Source organism: Erithacus rubecula (assembly GCF_903797595.1).
Source record: "Erithacus rubecula genome assembly, chromosome: Z".
Lineage (NCBI taxonomy): Eukaryota > Metazoa > Chordata > Aves > Passeriformes > Muscicapidae > Erithacus > Erithacus rubecula.
The window spans coordinates 7,679,043-7,699,517 of record NC_136661.1 but is presented as its reverse complement, the minus strand read 5'-3'; the positions used below and the strand labels follow the sequence as shown (position 1 = coordinate 7,699,517).

Genomic DNA, 20,475 nt, shown 5'->3' with positions numbered 1-20,475 from the left:
CAGGTCCCAGAGTTTCTGAGCCATCACTCTCTTCTTAACAGAGCTTAGCTCAGCTTTTGCCTGGAGCTCTGCTGTAAAGAAAGACCTTTTTACAGACCAGTGCCGTAAGTGGAGGGAGTGAGGAAGGCAGGCAGGTAAATTCATGCTGACCGTAGCCATATTTTGTTAATTAACTTGCTTGTTGAAAGGATTTACAAGGCTTCTTTTGCTCCCATGATACTGCAGATTCTGCAGAAAAACAAAACAGAACAAAAAACTATAGTGAGTAGTGACTTCTTTCGGTCAACTGCTTAAATATTGTCCAAAATAAATTACTTGTTATTCTGCATATAGTAATAGTCTCTACCTTGTGATGGAGAGACTGAACCACAACTGACTGCTGCCTGAGAGATGCTGCAGGAAACACTGAGATTTTTAGTTCTGCATTTTAGAGTGATGTAGCTACCAATTTATTTTGTTCAGTTAGTGAGACCTGAAGAGCAACTTGCATAATTTTGCTTGTGATTTGGATGCAACATTAGAAAGACATCTGCTCTAGAAAGTATATGAATGGGCGATTTGTTACATGATTAAATAATTAAGTGAAATTTAAAATCATTCACATAAATCATAACCCTCATCTAAAAGTTGATTACTCTGTGTCTGACCTGAAAATAAAATCCTTATATGCCTGCATTCTTACTTGTCTTTAGCCTTTAATTCTAAAATAGCATATATTTAGAAAAACCCAAAAACAACGTATTTCTCCCTTTCAAATGTTGCCTTTCAACTTATTGGCCACTCATTTTGACAAAGATAAGAAGAACACAACCAAAATAGGGGTAAAATTGAAAAGAAAGTACCAGTGAGATGCAGTCATTATCCCAGGATGGATACCAACCACAGAACAACTCCCCACATACTTTCTCTTTTGCTGTTGTTGGGTTCAGACCTTGCTTCATTTAAATTGCACCTGGCATACTTGGTACATACAGGTTGCAGACATTCCTGTTTCCTGTAGAGAAGCAGAAGTTTGAAAAGTGCTTGCCACTCCAGCTGAGCAGGAGGGATTCCCAGTGCCAATTTCTTCTTGCAGCTAAAGAAATTACCATCTATGTTTTTGGAGGGGTTTTGCATGTATCTTGTCTCTTGTTTGCAAATGTTATCAGTGTCTTGCATAATGAAACTGGGCAAGTTCTACTGCCAGGACGACCCACCTGTGAGAGGGAAGTCTCAGGCAGGAGTTTTGTTGCACGGATGTATAGCAGGAATGGAACAGTACCAGTTCTTCTTGAGTATTGCATCTCGTGGGTTGACTTGCTCTGTCAAACCCTTCTACCCTAAACCTATTTAATCACCACTTTGCACTTGCTGGGTAGGACTGCAGAGCTGGTTTTTCTCCTGGAACCGTTCCCTGACTACATCCACCTGAACAATTGGGAGCCAGTACCTTTGAATCCTTCACAGTTCTGAACTACAGTGCTCCCACTTTTAATCCAGATCTAAAACAACAGAATTGTATTGTCTGAGCCACATTCACCCTGTGAGTGGTTCAAAACATGGTGCTGATCTGAAGCTTGTTTGGCGTGGTTGATGTCACTGTTTGCTCTCAAAAGTCTGTGTGTGCCATGAGAAAAAAGAAGTTAAATACACATCTATTTAGCCTAAAGCCTCCTTGCCTGGGAAGCCAGAACCTGTTTTTTGAATCCCACAAACCAGTGAGTGCCCATCATCATTTCCACATGTGACCTCAGCCCTGGACAGGAGGACTTTCAGGACTGCTTTTCTGGGTTAAGAGCTGAGTTATATATATCTTCTAATTACTGTATTGCCAACATGCTGTTCTACAGCTGCTCTTAGACCAAACCTCAACTGTTTTCTATCTTAAGTGTCCAATGCAAACATCAGATTTAAGTGTGAGTCCAGATTCTCAGCAAGATCTGTGCCTCTTGAGGCTTCTGCATTTCTGTAGTTCTGCTGTGTGGATGCCAGAACTGATCTATATGTGTTCAGATATTTCTGGTGCTGAAACACCAGAATAGGTGCCAGTGTCCTAGCATGATGCAGCACAAAAGAGAAACAAGGTTCTTTTCCCTTGTGAATAGGACAGGATTAGGACATAGACTTTATGTTCTGCCTAAAAAAATTACCATTCTGGAAAAACCTGTAAAAGCTGGGGTGTCATGAACGTTTGTAGAAACTGAGGTTCATGTGTGTTTAAGGTTTCTGCTATTGAACCTCAGGGCAGAAGAGAGTTTGAATATCTAATGCAAAACACTTTAAACAACTGCTTCATTGAGCAATAGCTCTTCATATAGCTAGTCTCTGCTTGTTTTGCATTTGCCCTAGGATCTGTAAATCACTGTATTCACAGGCAAGCATGGGTTGAGCATGTAAAAACACATAGGCAGAGAGTTGAAGAGTTGGGAATGCAATACACAAGCTCTTCTGATTTTCTTGTCTAAGATGTCTCTAACAGAGAATATGCTCCTCTGTAGAGGAGGCTAAGTTTTTCTCCTCTCTGCATTCTGGCTGGTCTCTGGTATTTTGCTGCGCCTCGCCCACATGAGAGACTTGTGTCCAAATTCAGCTTCTGGGGTGTGTGCAGCTGGGGAATCACATGTGGCACCATTCTAAAAATGATCCATGTATGTGTGGTGCAATTTCAGGAATTCAGTTCCCAATGTATGGTTTACAGAATATTTTAACAAAATTCCCTTCTTCCATGAGCTTGCTGAGCTAGATCAGATTTTTTTCTGTCCTTGAAGAGCTGTTTAATAGGCAGATTTGCAATTCCTGCTACATTTAATCTAAAAAAACCCAAACAACCCAGAACAATAAAAACAGTTAAAAAAAAAAAAAAAAAAAACCCCAAAAAAACAAAAACAAACAAAAAAAAAAAACCCAAAAAAAAAAAAAATCACCAAAAAACAAAACCCAAATCCTAAAAACAACATCAACCAAACAAACCCAAAATATCTTTCCCTTGGCTAACAAATTATTAGAGCCTTTTTTTCTCTCTTTTTTGCCTTTTCTTCTATCTGTTGGACTGAATTTGCTTCCTGAATTATTTTATTAATCCTCACTTAAGCTCAGAAGCAGCAAGTGAGTTTGCTTGAGGTACTTGAGCCTGCACTCCTAATAGAAGCATACCCACAAGGCAGACTGTACCAGGCCAATTGCATCTCTTCAAGCCACAATAAAATATAGATCTTAGGCCTTGTTTAGATTTTCAGCACTGTTTTTATCAACTTTATGCCAATTCTCACCTCAATTGCATTTGTTTCTTGCTATTGATAAGCTCTCCTCATTTGTGCCTGTGAATGGTGACTGGTGTTTTTAACAGATTTTACTTTTAAACCCATGGTGAGGCATGCCACAGTCGGGCCTCATTTTTCTGGCTGATATTCCCGCTCATATTTGGGATTGCCCTGAACCTAAAAGAGAAGTGTCCCCACCCAGGATCCTCTCCCACCCGTCTATCCATACCCATCCCTGGGTGCATGCTCTCAGGTCTGCCCTCATACAGTGTATATAATGAAAGCAGGGAAGCATGCCCATTGTTACAATGCTACTGAGAAAGCACAGAGCTATGCTGTACAAATCAGAAGTAGGGCAATAAATTCATTTTCTTTGTCATTGATACCTGCAGCCTGCCCTGAGAAGTGGCTGTCCTGAACTTCACATGGAGGCTGACAGTAATTTTTCAGTAAGCATTCATTGTGGCTCAGTAAAAGTTGCCTTTAAGTCTTCAGCTTAAGGCATAACTTTATATCCTTATAGCTTTTAACTTTGTAACTTATAGCAAGCAGAGATGGTAGTGATGCTTTAACATCTCTCTGTTTGAAAGGAAGTAGTTAATATTTTCCTAAAAGCTTGCAGATTTCAAACCTCTGTCCCAGCTGCAAACTCTGACAGCAACATAATTTGGGGGGGGCTTTTTGTTTGTTTTTGGTTGGTTGGTTGGTTTGGTTTGTTTGTTTAGGGGGGTTTTTTTGTGGTGTTTTTTGTTCCTGTTTTGTTTTGCTTTGTTGTTTGTTTTTTTTCACTCCCATTTCTCCATGAAATTTGGTAATTATCGTTAGGCCTGGAATCTTGTGACGGGCCTCTGTGCATCATGGGCTGTGCTGGATTCCCGCCTTATATTGCTGTTTGTAGCCTTTCACTTATACAGCCTTTATAATAGCATCATGCTGTGCCCTCCACAGAACAAGAGATGGAAATTGTCAGTGCATGTGGCAGAGCTAGGGGAGGAGAAATTGTCATGAAGCTCCTTCAGCATTCTTGGAAAATTGACATCAAGATTGTACTAAAAATGAAGGCATTTGTGTTCTTGAAGGAGAAAGTAAAGCTGTATTAGCTTATGTGATGAAGCTCTGTAAGCTTTTAAAGACAGCCAGCTTCTCTATCAGTCAGTGTATCTCTGACTCTAATTCACATGGTGCCTGTGCTCATTAATTTCTTGATCTTCTTTTACTTTGCTAATCTGCTTAGCTTTTAAATACTTTCCTGCATATACTGTCAGAGTTAAATCAAATATAATTGGAAAAATGTGACTAGTTTGTTGAGGAGCTGCCAGCCCAGATCAGATGGGGGTCAGCAAAGCAGGGTGTTCTTCATACACCTAAGCTCCACCTGTCTGAGTCAACAAAATGAAATGTTGTTTGGACTGTAGAAAACTCAAAGGAGACTCAGAAAGAGGCATCTCTGCAGCCCCAGATGAGTCAGACCTTCTGCTCTGAAGATGAAACCTCTGATCAGGCTGCCCCCTGCACTGAAGGTGGGCAGGAAAGGAGAAGCAGGAGCCAAAATTCTGGCTTTGCAGAGCCAGCCAGTTAGCCACAGAACTGCTGCTGGCTTGACCTCTGCCTCTCATTTGGCTTCATCTCCACAGCCACCTAGCCAGGAGAACAGTGCCCTTTTTCTGTACCTGCAGCCTGAGCTTCAGGCAAGTGTTGCTTATTGATTCAATCTGTCATATGTGGGTTGGAAGGAAACCTAACTCCAGAGAACCTGCTGCTGCTGGAACTTGCAGTGGAGAGCCCTTGTAACATGTAGAATGAGCATCATTCCTGACACTGTTTGTGCCACTTCTGGTCCCCCCACCCAGCTCTGGCTGCATCTGAGGGTTCTGCTCTCACCTCCCCAGGGGGACTGAGCTCAGAAATTGCCACTGGTCCCCTGCTCACTGGTACAGTGCTTCTGTAGGTGCTCTTCACCTAAAAAATCCTCTAACCTTGCCTTCATAAGATGTTGGATAATTAAAACTTTATACACATGCCACAAATGTGCGGAATCTGTGGTGGTACATACGAGTCTAGAGACCAGCTGCAAAAAAGCTGAGGCAGGCCAGAAAAACCAGGACCAGTTGCATATTCAGGTGGTTGCAGATACATCCTCACTGACAACAGATCAGGAGGCTGTCAGAGAACCACAGTTCAGCTTCAGTTACCTTTGGAGTGTGTGAGGCTAGGATGCTGGTTTAAGAGCATGTTACTGCTGCACTGAAGTTTGCATTGGAGATGATACTTTAAACACTCAGAAATGCCTACTGCTTAATGTACCTAACTTCTTAAAACTACATGTTTTTAACCGCTTTTTACTTGTTTGTTCCAGGTTGCATGTCTGGTTGGACTTGATGCATGGCATTTGCATGACACCAAACAGCCTAGCTGTGGATGTGTCACTGAGCAAACATGGCCTATCCAGCAAACACTAAGAGCAGTGCTACAGGTAACTAAACGGGAACACATTCCCCCTTTGAGTTATTAATTTTTAAAAATTTTACACTGTGCCAGCAGGAAAAGGAAGTAATGGCAGTTTAAATATTGAAAAACAGTTTCCTGGTAGATCAGAGCCTGTCTGTTCCCCCCCATCCCCCCACCCCAATAATCTTTTAAATATTTATAGTGTGCAAAGTCGTTTGGGAAGATTTAAGGGCTGGCACTCAGTCATTCAGCATGCAGTGTGCTCTGCTCTTAAGGACCTAGAGGGACTTACTCCATACTCTGGGAGGCCTAGGGCTTTGGTGCAGAATCATGTGGCTGTTAACCTGACTCTGTAATAATTGGTGAGATCAACCAACTCATAATGCATCGAATCCCCAGCCCTTCCTGGTCATCCTTACTCGTCAGTCTAATTTTTGTTGCTTGCTTCTCCACAATGCATAAAAAACATTTCTCAAGCAATATCCTGAAGAGGTGTTTCACTTTTTTGTTATTTTTAAGAAGTTCCCAAACTTGTGTGGTACTTTGCGAAATGTATTATTTGGTGTGTTCAAAGGTTGCTGAGGAGGGCTGGCAGGTCAGGAGGGGACAGAAACTGCAGAACAACTGATAACAGCACAGCAGCAGTGTTCCTCTGTGGTTATGTCAATATTTTCCTCTTCTGATCACTGCACAAACACAGTTTTAGCCCACTAAGGCTGAGGCTGCTACAGTAGGATTGCACAGAAAATTTCAAGTGCATAGCAGGAGCTTGCGGGTTGCTTACATTGCTCACTGTAGAATTATTCTGATTAGAGCATGGGATTAAAACATTTTGTGTGCAGGATATTACAAATGCGGAGTGCCATTATGTGCAGTTTAGGCAAAACAATAAGTCTTTTCTAAAGGCTAGTTAAAGTTGAATTAAGTCTTTGGAATTACTATTATCTCTTGATGATGTAAAGTTAAATTTACCAATTTAGTTAAATTGTGAGACCACTGAAATAGGATATTTCTATTCCCCCCCAGCCCCTTTTTATATAATTAGTAGTATATTATTTAAGATAGAAACCATATCCTTTTGTAACCTCCAATAATCCTTTTGAAAGTATGGACTCTCTGCTGTGTGACTTAACTGTAGCTGTTTGCTGCCTAAACCCACTGTGTAACTTGACTTTTATTTGTAATATGCCTTTAACTTAAGTCATGCAGAAAAATTTCCTCTGCTTACAAGGAAAGAAAAATTGTGCATGGAGTGTTACTGATTGCTTTACAGATTTTTTTTTTTCTCCCTGCAGTAGAACTGTCTATTGAAAAGGTTGGTGGGCTGATGTGTAAGTCTAAAAGAAGCTAAATGTTTGTACTGGGGGATGTGTTAATGCAAGATGAAGTTTTAGTTTCAGAATTGTTATGCAAACAGGCTTCTTGCAGGATAAAGCTGTTTGTTCCCTTATTTGTAGAAAGACGCTGTAATAAATTACAAGCATTTAATTCAGAAGTAAATTGGACAACATTTTGCAGATACTGTCAGGACTTGTTGGCTTTGCAAGCCCTTGAGGCCGGTGTTCTGACATGCAGCTCTGTACGCCCGTGTCTCAAATCCTCAGCAGTTCACAACAGACGGACTATTGGGCGGCAAATACCTGTGATTGTTGTGCTGCTGGGAGAGAAGGCCTCTAGATGAGCAGGAGCTGATCTGGGCGTTGGAGGTATTGAAGCGAGTTTCTTAATTGCATGGAGCTCTAAGAGTGGAAAGACAGACTTCAGGGGTGGTGTTTTCTGTGCCCTCTGAATCAATCAGCAGCAGGAAAAAGAACTAGAAAGACTTGTTAGGGACTACTAAGCTGCATTTATGTTACTTGAATATTTTGGCAAGTCTGACCACATGTTCAGCTTCATTCAAGTATGAAGTGACTAAGAAGCAGTGGTTTGCTTTGGTAAATTCGAGAATGTGAGTACTTGCACTATCAAATAATTATGTCTATGTGCCGTTTTGGTAATTTTTTTTCTGTGTACAAGCCTATATGGAATACTGCTGCTACAGATGCAATCTGTAGAGGAATGCCTGAATTTGGAACTTGCTTCCAGGAAAGGATCTAGCTATTTTGCATTTGTATAGAGATTTTTTAAAGGGATATTTATGGGAAGTGCATTTGCTGTAAATATTTTAGGAGATAAACTACAAAGCAAATGATGACTTTATCATGAAAGCACTATCATAAGTTTCTGTGTCTCTTGCCTATCTCAGTAAAGACATGAACCTTAAATGTGGTGAACAAATGACAGAGACTGTGATTTATGCTTCAGTACTGTTTGTCGATAGTTTTGTTTGCTCTTGTTAAAAAGTTTTCACTCTGTTTACAGTTTCATTGCACAGAGGTCTTGTAGTGAGCTGTATTTCTTCCGGCTGCAAGATTATTTGTTCATTTTTATCTGTTTTGGAATCATACTGATTTTGGACTAGGCTGTCAAAGCTGTGCCTTCTGCTCAGAAAAGAGCTGAATAAATTGGTGCTTGCAGAAAAAATTGTTTTATTTTATCAGGTGCTGGATAGTGTTTAGTTATAGGTGCTGGATAACTATTTAGAGTCTTCCTGGTGGCATGTGAGCTCATTGCTCAGTGCACTAAACTCACCAGGGTGAAGGAGTGTAGTACAAGTCCAGAGCATGCTGTGCAGTCATCCAAGAAGCTGCCTCAGGAGCTGGGAAATACCCTCAGTCTGTGGGGAGCTGTTGGGAGTCTGCAGTTGGTTTGGGACATGACATAAATTAATTTCTCTTTGCATGGTACAAGAAAAAATAAATGAGGTGATTGTTTCTCTAAATAGTATTAGTGTCTCCATTAACTGCTGGGTGAAACTTCCAGTAATTGTTAGCTTCTGTGCTTGCTAGGACTGATGCATAATTCATCTATTTAATGAGGCTCTGTTAACATTTCTGTAGCGATATCTGTGGAAATGTTTTCCAGGTCTACAAAAAGCACAATGCACAAGCAGAAAACTTACAGGGCAGTTTGGAAATAGCTCTGGATGGATTTTCATTCTTTCCACTAACAACCTGTTTGTGGAAACTTTCTTTTCAAAACACATGTTCTGAAAGGCACTGCATGCACTAAACTTCCAGTCTAATTCTATTTATTCTGATGTGGAAAACAAGGAAGCAGGAAAACAAACATAGGAGACTGATTTTAAAAATATAAAGGATTGAAAATGTATTTGTCACTAACCATAATAAAAACAAGTTTTATTTGATTTCCCTAAGCGACTCATTCTCTATATCCATACTGCAGAATTGTTAGTCATTTCTTAACAGATATAAAAAAGCATTTCCACTTTTCTTGAGTAGGATGGGCTGCAGGGGTCAGTATAGCAAGGCTCTTGTACAAACCCTTTCTTTACTTTTACTGTAGAGCAAATGCCTATTATTTTCTGTATGTAGCTGGAGATTTCCCTGCTCTTTTCCCTTTCCTCCCTTTCTGCCTGTGCCCTCTCCTCAGTCTAGTGTATGGATTTATGTTTTCATGCCTTCCCTTTCCATTTTTAACATGCTTCTCATACAGAAGCACAGTGTCCTGCACACATTCATTTGAACCATTTCCTGCATGTTTAATTCTGCTCCATGCTTTAGATTCTTGCACAATTCCATTGCAATTCAGTGGCCCTGTAGCACCTGAACATCATTTTTACTGTTAGTCTGTTTACTATTTATTGTTAGCAAAGCAAGGAACTGCTGCTGTGATAGCCAGTCTGCAGCTGTCAAGTGTCTTTGCTCCCAGTGTACTCTCTTCATTCCCAGCTGATCTGGGCATCCACTTCCATTCCCTGCAGTCAGCCAGGGCTGTGGGACCACAGGTGGTTTGATGAGGTACAAATCATATCTAGACCACTGTTTCCTCTGCAGCATCCTGGCACCCTCTAGTTATTTTAAATGTGCACAGTTACACTGGAGCACCCTGTGGGCTTCTGGTCAGATTTTCTTTGTATCTGAGAAGTTTTCTTGACTCCTACATGAAGTTGTAACTATACAGCAGTTAGTCAGAGAATGAGGCCATTTCAAAAAGCTGCTGCCTGAATTAATGTTGTTTGAGATACTAACGTCAGCATGACTCAAAGACCAAATGTTTAATAAATGTGTTTTCCATCTGCTGGTATATAAATGCTTAAGCAACTGCTGAAAAGTATTATGAAAACCCCAGTTAACTTTTAATTGAGGCCAGTGAATAGAACACACATTTCCTTAGAGCAAATGTTTTTATCACACACATCCTGTAACAACTCTTACCAAAGATATGTAGACACACTTTTCTCTCAGTTACTGTATTATTTGACTTATAATCTTTCCTTTTATTCCATTTTCCTCATTCATTTTAGGCCATATGCATGGAATTTTGCATTATTTCTAGCCTAATGATGTAAATGTAGTCTTAGCAGAAAGTGTGCACCAGAGCATTACCACTGTTACTAAGTTCAGTAGAATATCCATCATCCTTCATTACAGACCATCAATCAGGGAAGTTACAGACCTAAATGAGTTAGCAGTTGAAAGTGTTTGATTGCTCAGTAGTAGTCCACCTGCTGGAGCACACCTCTCCTCCTGAGTATTGCAGGTGCCTGCCCCAGGAGCCCAGCAGTCAGCCTGCATGGTGGCTGTCACTGAGGTCACACACCAAGCTCTGTGCTCAGCAGCCTCTGAGTTCACCTTGTTTAGCAGATGCAAGTGACCAGGATTCAGGAGAGTTTGTATTTTTAACAAATCATCCATGCAATGGTAAGTTCTTTGAGTTAGGACTGTGTGATGACAGACTATTTAAACCTATTCCTCCCATGCTACCTGCTCCAAACCTGTTTCCAATAACTTTCAGAATTAATGGAGGAGGGTGTATGCCCAAGGTGTGTTTTAGTAGCTGGTGAAAGGCTCTTGCCATAAGGAGAACCTGCTCAATTGGGAACTTTTGGGATGGGCAGATGGCTGTCACTGCGATCCAGCTCCTGCCTCACCCACAAGTGATCCTGTGAGTCACTCTGGTGGTGCCCAGTATTCAAAAACAAGCTAGGGTGGGACCCTGAAGTCTGTGGGGAGAAGGGTGAGTGAGCCTCCAGTGATTTCACATAATCTCTATCACAACTCATATCAAAACTTTCATCAGTATGCTGTAGTACATTCACTGATGCCAGATCTGCCTCAAGGACAGATGGCTGGAGCTGAAGCACATGATCTCAGCACGTGAATGCCAGCTTTTCACTTGAGTTAATAATTGCTTCTGCAAGTTCTAGTTGATTACTGTAATCCACGGGTGCATTTGCCTCTGCAGCAGAAAGCTTAAAAATGCACTGACTTACATTTGCCCAACCTAAAGGTTTTTATGAGACTGCAGAGGACCAGGGACCACACATCATTTACCCAGGACTTGTTGCCCAAGGAACGTGCAACAGGCCTGATTTTGGATTCTGGTGGAAAGGTAGGGGTCAGGAAGAAGTCAGAAAGGATATGTTAAACACAGTATCATTGGAAGTTTGGGGACAAAGGAGTCTGCTCTTGATAGCCCAGTCCTTAGAAATGGAGATTGCAAGTGGTGGGAAAGAGATGGCCCAAGATACAAAGCCATTATATGCAGATGCTGATGCTCTGCAGGAGGACAAAGTGGCCTTGAGAAAAACAGATTTAATTGATCTTTTAATTGGTCTTTTCTTCAGAGATTACTGCATCTGTCTCTTGTCCTGGATTATCTTCTGCAGCTGCCCAGATTCTTACATCTCACCTGGCAGAGAGAGGACTGTGCTCTCTCTCTGTGATGAAAGCTTGCTCATGGAGCAGTGCAGGCTTTCCTTCCCTGAGCTGTTGTGATGCACTTGTGTGGGCAGCACCTGGACTTTCTCATGGGGTCTACTGCTGTTCCCTGTGGAAATACATGCCCTTTACACCCTGGGAGGCAGCTAAGGGTGCTCATCTTGTGTTTTAAACTTTTCTAGACTCATCAGAGAAGTCTTGCTGTGTACAGTACATGCAGCCTTCCTGAACTGGAGATTAACAGTGATAAAACCCCTAAATTCTCATGCCTGGTGGCAGTTGAGGTGAGGGTAAGGAGCAAGCACCACAAGCAGGGCAAGCACATGTCACAGGTAAAACACCAAGAATAAACCTTTTCTAGACATGGAAAATTATTCCCTCTTAATTTTCTGCCTTTCTCCACTTACAAGTAAGACACACAACTCAGTAAATTTTTCCCCAAACTATTCTGAAGTATTCCTTGCTTCCCAGATTCTTCTGCAGAAAGTGTTTAATGAATAAGGCATATGAATCTCCTCCCTGTGGGAAGATATTTCGTTTCCTTTAAAAGTATATGGTCCCTCAGGAAAATTACTTGGATAGAAATAGCCTGATTACAGTTGGTTGTTCTTCTGTTTATAAACACATGAGTGCCTGCATTTAGATATGTTCCTTACAAAAGGGTCACTACTGGAGCAGAAGTCCTTGGGAAGCTTCTTGTAGCGGCCACCTCCCTCCTCCCTTTCTTTAGAGCCATTTGTAAGGCTTTGTATTAGAGATGACAGAAGGGCAGCCCTTCCTGTATCGTGTTTTCACAGCACTTTTTCACTGTTTTCACAGCTCCCGCAGGGGCTGAGGGAGCACTTGGACTTCCCACGTTGGCATTGCTGCTGTATCTCCATTTCCTTCCTCTGGTAACATGACTCCCCTTGGTAGCAGAGTACTATTCCTGCCAGGATGTCTCAGTGTAACCAGCTCTGAGCTTTGGGACAGCAGCCTGCTTGTGTCTGTCCTCCCCTTTTTTTCCTGCCATTCCCTCCTCTGATTTCATCCAGAAATTACACTTACCACATTGGCAGAAAGCAGTGGTTGACCTCTGCTGTGGGATATAAGTTGGGGTGGGGGGTGGGGGGAAATTAGCAGATCAGCCAGGTCCAAAAAAGGCTCTCCTGCTCCCTATCTCTCTAAAACTCTTCAGCGCATATTCTCAGTCTCTTGAGAATTTTCTTCTTCTGACTCTTCACACAGACTTTGACAAAACTAAATGCTCAGACCCTTGAAGAGGTAGGTGAGTGTGCAATCTAATCACGCTCTTTCATGTCCTTCCCTACCTTTTGGAAAGCCTTCTTACCTGTAGAAGTAGGCAATGTGATCCTTACCCCTTCTCATAGTCCATCCCTTTATTTTTCCCAGTGTCTCCTCCCTAGTTGCCTTGCACCGTAATTAATGTTTTATGTGACTGTTTCCTCTTTTTAAAACTAATATATTCCTGTATCTTTTTTTCTTTATATTTCTTGATTTCCTTCAACATACAATGGCTTGTCTGTGATATTTTTGCCCTTCAGTATTTGTTTGAAAGCTGGGTGTGGGGAGGGAAGGAAGACAGGGGACACAGACTTTTTAATATCTGGGTTGAAGGTTTGGTCAGATTAGGATGAGGATCAAATTACCTGATAATTGGGAACAGACTGTACTCCCAATGTAAACCAGACATCCCCTGTCTGGAGTAGTCTCTTACTGCTGAGGGGTATGTTGTTGATGTACTCCTAGCCCCTTCCCTAGCCTTGCTTCACACAACCAGCCTTTCTGCCTGGAGCACTGTCATATGGTTTGCAGATCAAATAATAGAAAGGAAACACTTGTGCAACTCTGCTGCTGTTACTGGAATTTCAGGTCTAATACTAGCAAATAGGTCAATTTTTAACACTTCATTTACACTGCTTCATAAATGTAAAATGTGCAGCTTTCAAAAAAAACCAGTGCAGTGCAAGAAAATGCAGTAAAGTGCATGGCCATAGTTGAAAAAAGTGGACTAATATTTGCATATGATATAAGCATAAAGAAAAGATCATGGCAGTCAGGTTTCAAGGACTTAAAAATATCACCAGAGTCTTTTTACTTTAGTAAGTTCTGTAGCTAAGTCCTTTCTCCCTGCTCCCCTCTTCTCCCCACCCCTCCAGAACTGTGATTCTTTAATTTTAGATATCTTTTCCCATGTCTTAAGTTGTAAAGTTAAAATAAGGTATTCCTGTCTAGAATCATTCTCTTCTTCTCCTGATGTCTGTTTTTTTTTGTATGTGGAGACAGATGGCTGTTATATAGCTTTTAAGATTGTCAGGAACTGAGTGTGCTTACATGGCTGTGCATCCACTGCATCGCCCTTTAGACTTTGACCATTCTCCCTCGTCATCATTAGTTACAGTCCTATTCCCTTCCTCTCTCTCAGACAGTGTGTCTGCCATTCAGGATGCTTGTCCTTCCCTTTTTGCTCTCTATTACTCAGTGCCTTTTTCCAGTGTTTGGTTTCACCCCAGGATGCACTGGCACTTCTCCATGTCTGTACCCTGAAGAGTGCAGACTGATACTCAACCCCCCTCTGCCTCTGCTTTCCCACAACCCATTATCAGTGCTGTGGAAAATGCATTGTTGACAATTCTGAGAAAATTATTTACCTGTCCCTTTGCAGAGAAAAGACTACAACTCTGCAAACATAATTGTGTCTCAGCAAGACTATCTCAGCCCAAAGAACAAGACAACACCACAGCAGCAGGAGAGACATCTCTCTGTGAATTTTCTCATCCAGTCCATCTTTACTGTCCATTGCTGGGACAGTAAATCCTGCTACTGTGTGATGTATTGCATGCACTGTTCATCAGTTTATTAGTCACATGGCACATTAATAGGACATGTATTCTTGCCCATGGGTCCTGTTAGGCAGGTCCTGGTTAACTGATCTGGTCTCCTTCTCTGACAAGATGACTTGATTAGTGGATGAGTGAAAGGTTGTGGATGTTTCTGCCTGAGCTAAGAAAGGCTTTGGACACTGTTTCCCACAGCATTTTCTCCTGGAAAGAGAGGCTGCTCATGGCTCTGTGGCTTTACCTGCTGCTCACTGGGTGAAAACCATTTGGATAAGCAGGCCCAGACTGGAGTTCATCCTGCTGGATGCCGGTCACCAGCGGTGTTCCCAGGGCTCAATACTGTTTAATTCTTTATGGATGATCTGGATGGGTGCATATCACAGGCATTGTCACGTACTTTAGAGACAACACCAACTCTAGCAGGAGTGTTGATGTGCTGGAGGGCAGGAAGGCTCTGCAGAGGGATCTGGGCAGGCTGGATCATGGCCCAGGGCCAGTGGTGTGAGGCTCAACAAGGCCAGTGCTGGGTCCTGCCCTTGGGTCACAACAGCCCCAGGCAGTGACACAGGCTGGGGCAGAGTGGCTGCAAAGCTGCCACAGGAAAAGGACCTGGGGGTGCTGCTGAGAGCAGCTGAACATGAGCCAGCAGTGCCCAGGTGGCCAAGAAGGCCAATGGCATCCTGGCCTGTTCCAGCAATAGTGTGGCCAGCAGGAGCAGGGCAGGGATTGTCCCCCTGTAACCAGCACTAGGGAGGCCACAGCTCAAATCCTGTGTTCAGTTCTGGGCCCCTCAGTCCAAGAAGGACTTTGGAAGGAGATGAGGGAAGGGCAGCAGAGCTGGTGAAGGGTCTGGAACACAACTAGTTTAAGGAGCAGCTGAGAGAGATGAGGTTGTTTAGGCTGGAGAGGAGGAGGCTCAGGGGGACCTGATCAGTCTCTACAACTGCCTGACTCCCAGGCAACAAGTGACAGGATGAGAGGAAAAGGCCTCGAGTTCTGCCAGGGAATGTTGGACAGGAAAAATTTCTTCACCAAAATGGTTGCTAAGCTTGGAACAGGCTTCTGAAGGAGGTGGTGGAAACACACCACCCTGAAGGTGTTTGAAAGATGTGTGGATGCAGTGCTTGGGAGTGAACATGTTTTAGTGGTGAACTTGGAAGTGCTGAGTTAACAGCTGATGATCTTAAAAGTCTTTTCCAATCTAAAAATTTCTGTGATTCTATGATTCTAAGAAAAAAAGAATATTTCTACTTTCTCCCACAATAAAACTTCTTACCATAAGCTTTCTCAAGCAGTCACATTGGGAGAACAGCGGGCATTGTTACTTACCAGAGGAGAATACCAAATGCCAAGTAGTTGAAGTTCATTCTGTGTGATGCCAATCTAGATGAACACTTAACAAAAATATGGGGTGCATTTATCAGTTGCAACTGAGAACATACATTTGACACTTAAAACCCATCCTGGGCCACCCCAGCTTGGGAAGTTTCTGAGTTGCAGGTTTCTGTATGCCAAGGGGAGAAATGTTGCTGTATGTTTGCTTGCTTCTTATGTCCTACCAGGAGCATCTGCTAGGGAGGAGATGGCTGGACCAGATTAGTTTCATGTCTGACCTCAATGGCTAGCAAGTATTAAATCATTCTGTGGAAACCAGCTGCCAAATCCTGGAAGGCTGTAAAAAAAAAAAAACAAAAAAAACAAAAAACCCAAAAAAACCAGCACATGCCCACTCACTCACAAATTAAAATCTAAAACAACCCCATATCCAACCTGCATCAAAATGCAGCAGCTGTTTTTGGGGATAGGAACATAAACCTGACAGTGGTGGGTATGTCCAAGCTCTGTGCTCTCCTGGACTGGATCACTGTAATCAGGCAGATTATTTCATTCTTTCCAAGCAGAGCCACTCCATTGCTGAGGAAATGGTCTGTTGGAGGCATGTGTTTTAAAGAGCTGTGTTTCATCCATCGCCTTTCACAGATCCATTGTGCCCTCTCTGCCTTTTGTTTTCAGAAGGGGTGTGAAATAACCTGCTCTTTAGATAAGAATTTATCAGCTGGATGGTTGCCCATACACCAAACCTTAAGTTCACTCTGCTTCAGATCAAGTCAGGGGTTTTGGTCCCTGGGGAGCTGTGCTCTGCCCTCAGTTTTGTTTCTACTGCAAACAGTAGCTGAATGAGTTTATTTGACATTTTAATGATCTCAAAGACCAAGAAAATAAATACGTACATACTCTTTGCCTTTAGTTTTTTCTGGTGCTAACCCAGACATGTGCCTCCATATTTTAACTGTGGGACCAGGGCTGATGTGCTGATAGACACCATGGGATATTACATGCACTCATGAGGTCATTTTCAGCCTGCTGAGTTAACAGAGCTTTGAGGATAGTCCACTCAAGGTGCCCAATTTGATGAATCGCCTGTTCAAATGCCGAGCCCTCAAAACCACAGCATAATGATAAACAGATGGAGCATGAGTAGACAGCTGCTAAAATCTGTTCTTCTCTAAACAGGATATCATGCTGTCTTTTTTTAGAAAAATGAAACCATATAATGTTAAGATAATTTTTTTTTTTCCTCTGAGCTGAATCCTAACTTTTGAGAAGAATGTTCTGGCCATCCTCTTCTCTTTGCTTCCCTATTGCAAGTGCCACGTTTGTTATCACAGCAGAACACTAGATGGCTATTTTAATGATCTCCCCTGCCTGGTGTGAAGAACCTGCTGATGGAGCTATAGATGCCCACCACTAACACCCAGTGCTGCTGTGCACTGCTTATTCTCAAATGGCTGGTTGAAAGATAGAGCTTAAAAAGCAGCAAACACAAAGTGGTGGCTGCAGGCCAGACAGTGTTTCAAGGGCTGAATTTTTGCTTTCTTCCTGAACTTAAAACATGTTGAGTGTCAGCTGCCCTAGAGTAGAGTTTTTCTGTCCTCTAGAAGAAACTTCAAACAGTGGTTAGGTACTGTTTCTCAAATAATATTTTATGGTGAGCTGCTTTTCTTCATGCATGTAGTGGTTAAAGCACAGAACAAACCAAATTCATTTAAAATTCAATACCTTTGTGGTCCATAGATGAAACAAGTTGGGTTCTTCAGACTTTTTTTGTGAGCTAATGGTTTATACTAGATGCATCAATGACTTGTAATTCAAGGAAATAATTTAAAATTACCCAGAGGGCAGAATCTATTTTAGAGTCCAAAAGCTGATGCCTGGAAGTATTGTATATTACTTTGCTTCATATTAAATGCCACTGAAACTATCAAGACATTCAGGAAACACTTTTATTGTAAGTCTGTGCAATTTTAGCTGAAGGCATTGTGGAAGACTTGGACCTTGCTCCTGCCATTTCAGCACAAGATCCTACTTCTGTTTGAAGCACAGCTCTTCCAAACTGCAATGAACTTGGAAATTGTTTTGAGAATTCATGTCTGTCCGCCCCCCCCCCCCCCCCCCCCCCCCGCCTTTTTTAAACTGTTCTTGAAAAATCTACATGGATAATACGAAAATAAAGTTTCTTTCCTTTAGGAAAAGTTATTTTCCTGTCTTAGGAAGTCTTGGGACCTTTGCCCTTGTTAATTAAATGAGTCTGTCACCTTTTAACAGCAACTGTTGTAAGCAGAGGTAAAGAGAGATGGAGCTGAGGGTTTTGAGGCTCTTTTTATGATGCTGAGAAGTGAGTCTTCTTGCATATAGAATCCCAGTTACCCTTGAATTAATACTTGGTGTTATGTAGAAACTAGGAAATTGAATATGGAAAAATTGTGCATTGTTTTCAAAATGCTTTTACTAGCATTAAGGATATCTTGTATACTTTGGCTGTGCTTCAGAAAAAAAAAAAAAAAAAAAGAAAACATATACTAGAAGTTTTTATTTTTATCCCTGAAATGATAACCTACATTTGGGAAGCATAAAGGAAGCAAGACTGAATGTAACACAGACAAAATTGCAAGCAGTGGTGGTTACAACAGGGATAATTGTTCTGCCCAAATTATATCAATGAATCTTTCTGTGCTCTCAGTACACATGTGGGAGTGAGAAGTAAGAGAGGTAGGTGGGGGTGAAGGGCCTGGGGAGGAAGGGAGAACACAGGGTGGAAGAGAAGTGACCTGAACTTATAATTGACTTTTGGGAATTACATCTGTGTTCTTCAAAAATAAAAAAAACAAAAAACCAAACAAACCCAAAACAGAAACCCAACGTAATTTTAGTGTGTCACTTGGTACAGTTCCTTTTTTCCTGCTGCCCATTTCATGTATTTTAACCCTTGGGGAACCAGTGGCCTTGCACAGCATGTGAAGTGCTGTGAAGGAAACCGCTGGCGCTGGGCTGGGCTGGCTGCCGGGCTGGGACTGTCTCAGGAAATTCCAAATGAGTATAAATAAATGCTCTGTAGCAACCACTGGGCTCCCTGCCTGCTGATGTGTCAGGGCTATGCAGTCCCTTTAAGGCAAAGGAAAGTGTGCTTCAGACTTAATTTGCTGAAAAACTGAACACGGTAACATCCAGGGGTTTCCTTCTCATGGATTGGTGAGTGAGACCCTCGAATGGGCTTGGGGCTCTGCTAAAACCAGCCCTTGATGTTCTGACAGGATAGTTGGGATGGGGAGAGGGGTTTGTTCATGTTTTTAACGGTGCTGGGTTAGTTGAGTTGTTTCACAAGTGCTGCCATCTGAAGGGAGTTTGCACTTGGGCTTTCAGGCACTCTGGCAGTCTCGTTGTTTTTGCCCTTATATACAGAGTAGTTTGCTTCCTTCAACAGCCCAGGTTTTCTCATGGAAGATCAGTGTTGTGAAAGCTCTAGTGAAAGGAGTGGGAATGTGCACCTATTTGCTGCAAAGCATCACTTCAAAAGCAGAAGGGTAGCTGTTGCCCTCAAAGTTGCTAATTTCAAATATTTTTCAGAGACATTCAGTTATAAGTCACTGGTTTTAGTTATTTGGAATGAACATGGAGAATTAATTCTAATGGTGACCTTTTCCATATTTAATCTGGTGATTGCTTTTCTAACTTTTTTGAGAAAATCAGTTTATTGGTCTGAACTATTTTAAATGCAGAGTAAAAGCTTTAAATTTTTTTGGCAAATGCAAATCGCTTAGGCTTTCAAAGTTTGGAAAGCAATACACATCTCATAGAAGGAATCAGTACTAGGTTAATATAAAGAAGAGGAGGAGGGAACAATTCCCACTATTTGAAATATAATACTGATTATGCAGCATAAACCATATTTCTTTTGGAGGCAAGCATGTGACAAAATAATGTCCTTCCAGGACTCATAAAAACAAATATTTGTTGAACCATTGTTGCAGAAGACAATTTTCCCATTTTTTCCACTCTGTGCACAGCTGTAAGATGAAACTGAAACTGTAAATCAGTTTTAATACTCTGCAGCAGGTTTATATCCCAGGAGTCCAGGTTCTTTCCTGATGGTTTTTCCTGTTACAATAGTTCTATGTATCTGTTCTCCACTTCTCACCTCTTCAGAGACTTTTAAGCACAGAAGGGTAATGACATTATAAATCTAAATATTTTGGTTTTGGGATACGGTTGTTCTTGGATAGAAAGTGAATACAGCCTTCTTTTCTTGTGCTTCAGCAGGTAACACTGATGCACCTTTGTGTTAAACGATGTTTTCAGGCAAACACCCAGCTGGCATCCATGACTTCTTGGGGGAGGTGATTTGGATAAGTAAGAAAGGAAGAGAAGCCTCTGGGAGTTTGCTCCTCTTTTGCTTTACCAGCCTTCTACTTGAGTTTTGTGAAGCCCATCCACTATGTGGATCCAAGCCCTGGACTTTGTGACTATTTTTTCTTTAGTCACTTCTATTGTGATCATGAAGTAGTGTAAAGCAGCAGGGGATGAAATACTGTTGGAAGAGGTGTGTGCCATGTTTTCAAGGGCTGGCAGGGGAGGAAGGGGAGCTGGGGTTTCTCCTGAGTCACAGAGGACAGAAAAGTGCTTCACCAACACTGGGAGTCAATCTCGTGTTCATCATTTGCTTTCAGTGTAAGACAAGCTGTTTCTTTCTCAGTTACATTGCTTGACATGGACATTAATAGAACATTGGTGGAGAATGATATTGGGAAGCACATCAGTGAAATGCAGCTAAGGCTCTTTCTGGCTTTTCTGACATTGGACCTGCTGGTCATGCTCAGAGCCACAGGG

General features: G+C 41.9%; 2 protein-coding genes across 4 annotated transcripts in view; one reads left to right on the top strand and one right to left on the bottom strand.

The window, feature by feature from the left end:
• Positions 1-20,475, bottom strand: part of LOC306814396 (putative COBW domain-containing protein 7) — a gene marked incomplete at its 5' end in the record, with an annotated part of 373,307 nt that overhangs the window by 172,133 nt on the left and 180,699 nt on the right. The window lies entirely within an intron of this gene.
• Positions 1-20,475, top strand: part of KANK1 (KN motif and ankyrin repeat domains 1) — a 120,831-nt gene that overhangs the window by 69,500 nt on the left and 30,856 nt on the right. For 2 of the 3 annotated variants that reach the window (XM_079330677.1, XM_079330678.1), the window contains one exon: positions 5,596-5,712. In XM_079330677.1, the coding sequence (XP_079186803.1) occupies positions 5,676-5,712 (37 nt within the window). In that variant the 5' untranslated portion in view covers positions 5,596-5,675. Of the gene's footprint in view, positions 1-5,595; positions 5,713-18,707; positions 18,841-20,475 lie in introns of those variants that run through there. The other variant, XM_079330679.1, reaches the window with a different exon arrangement.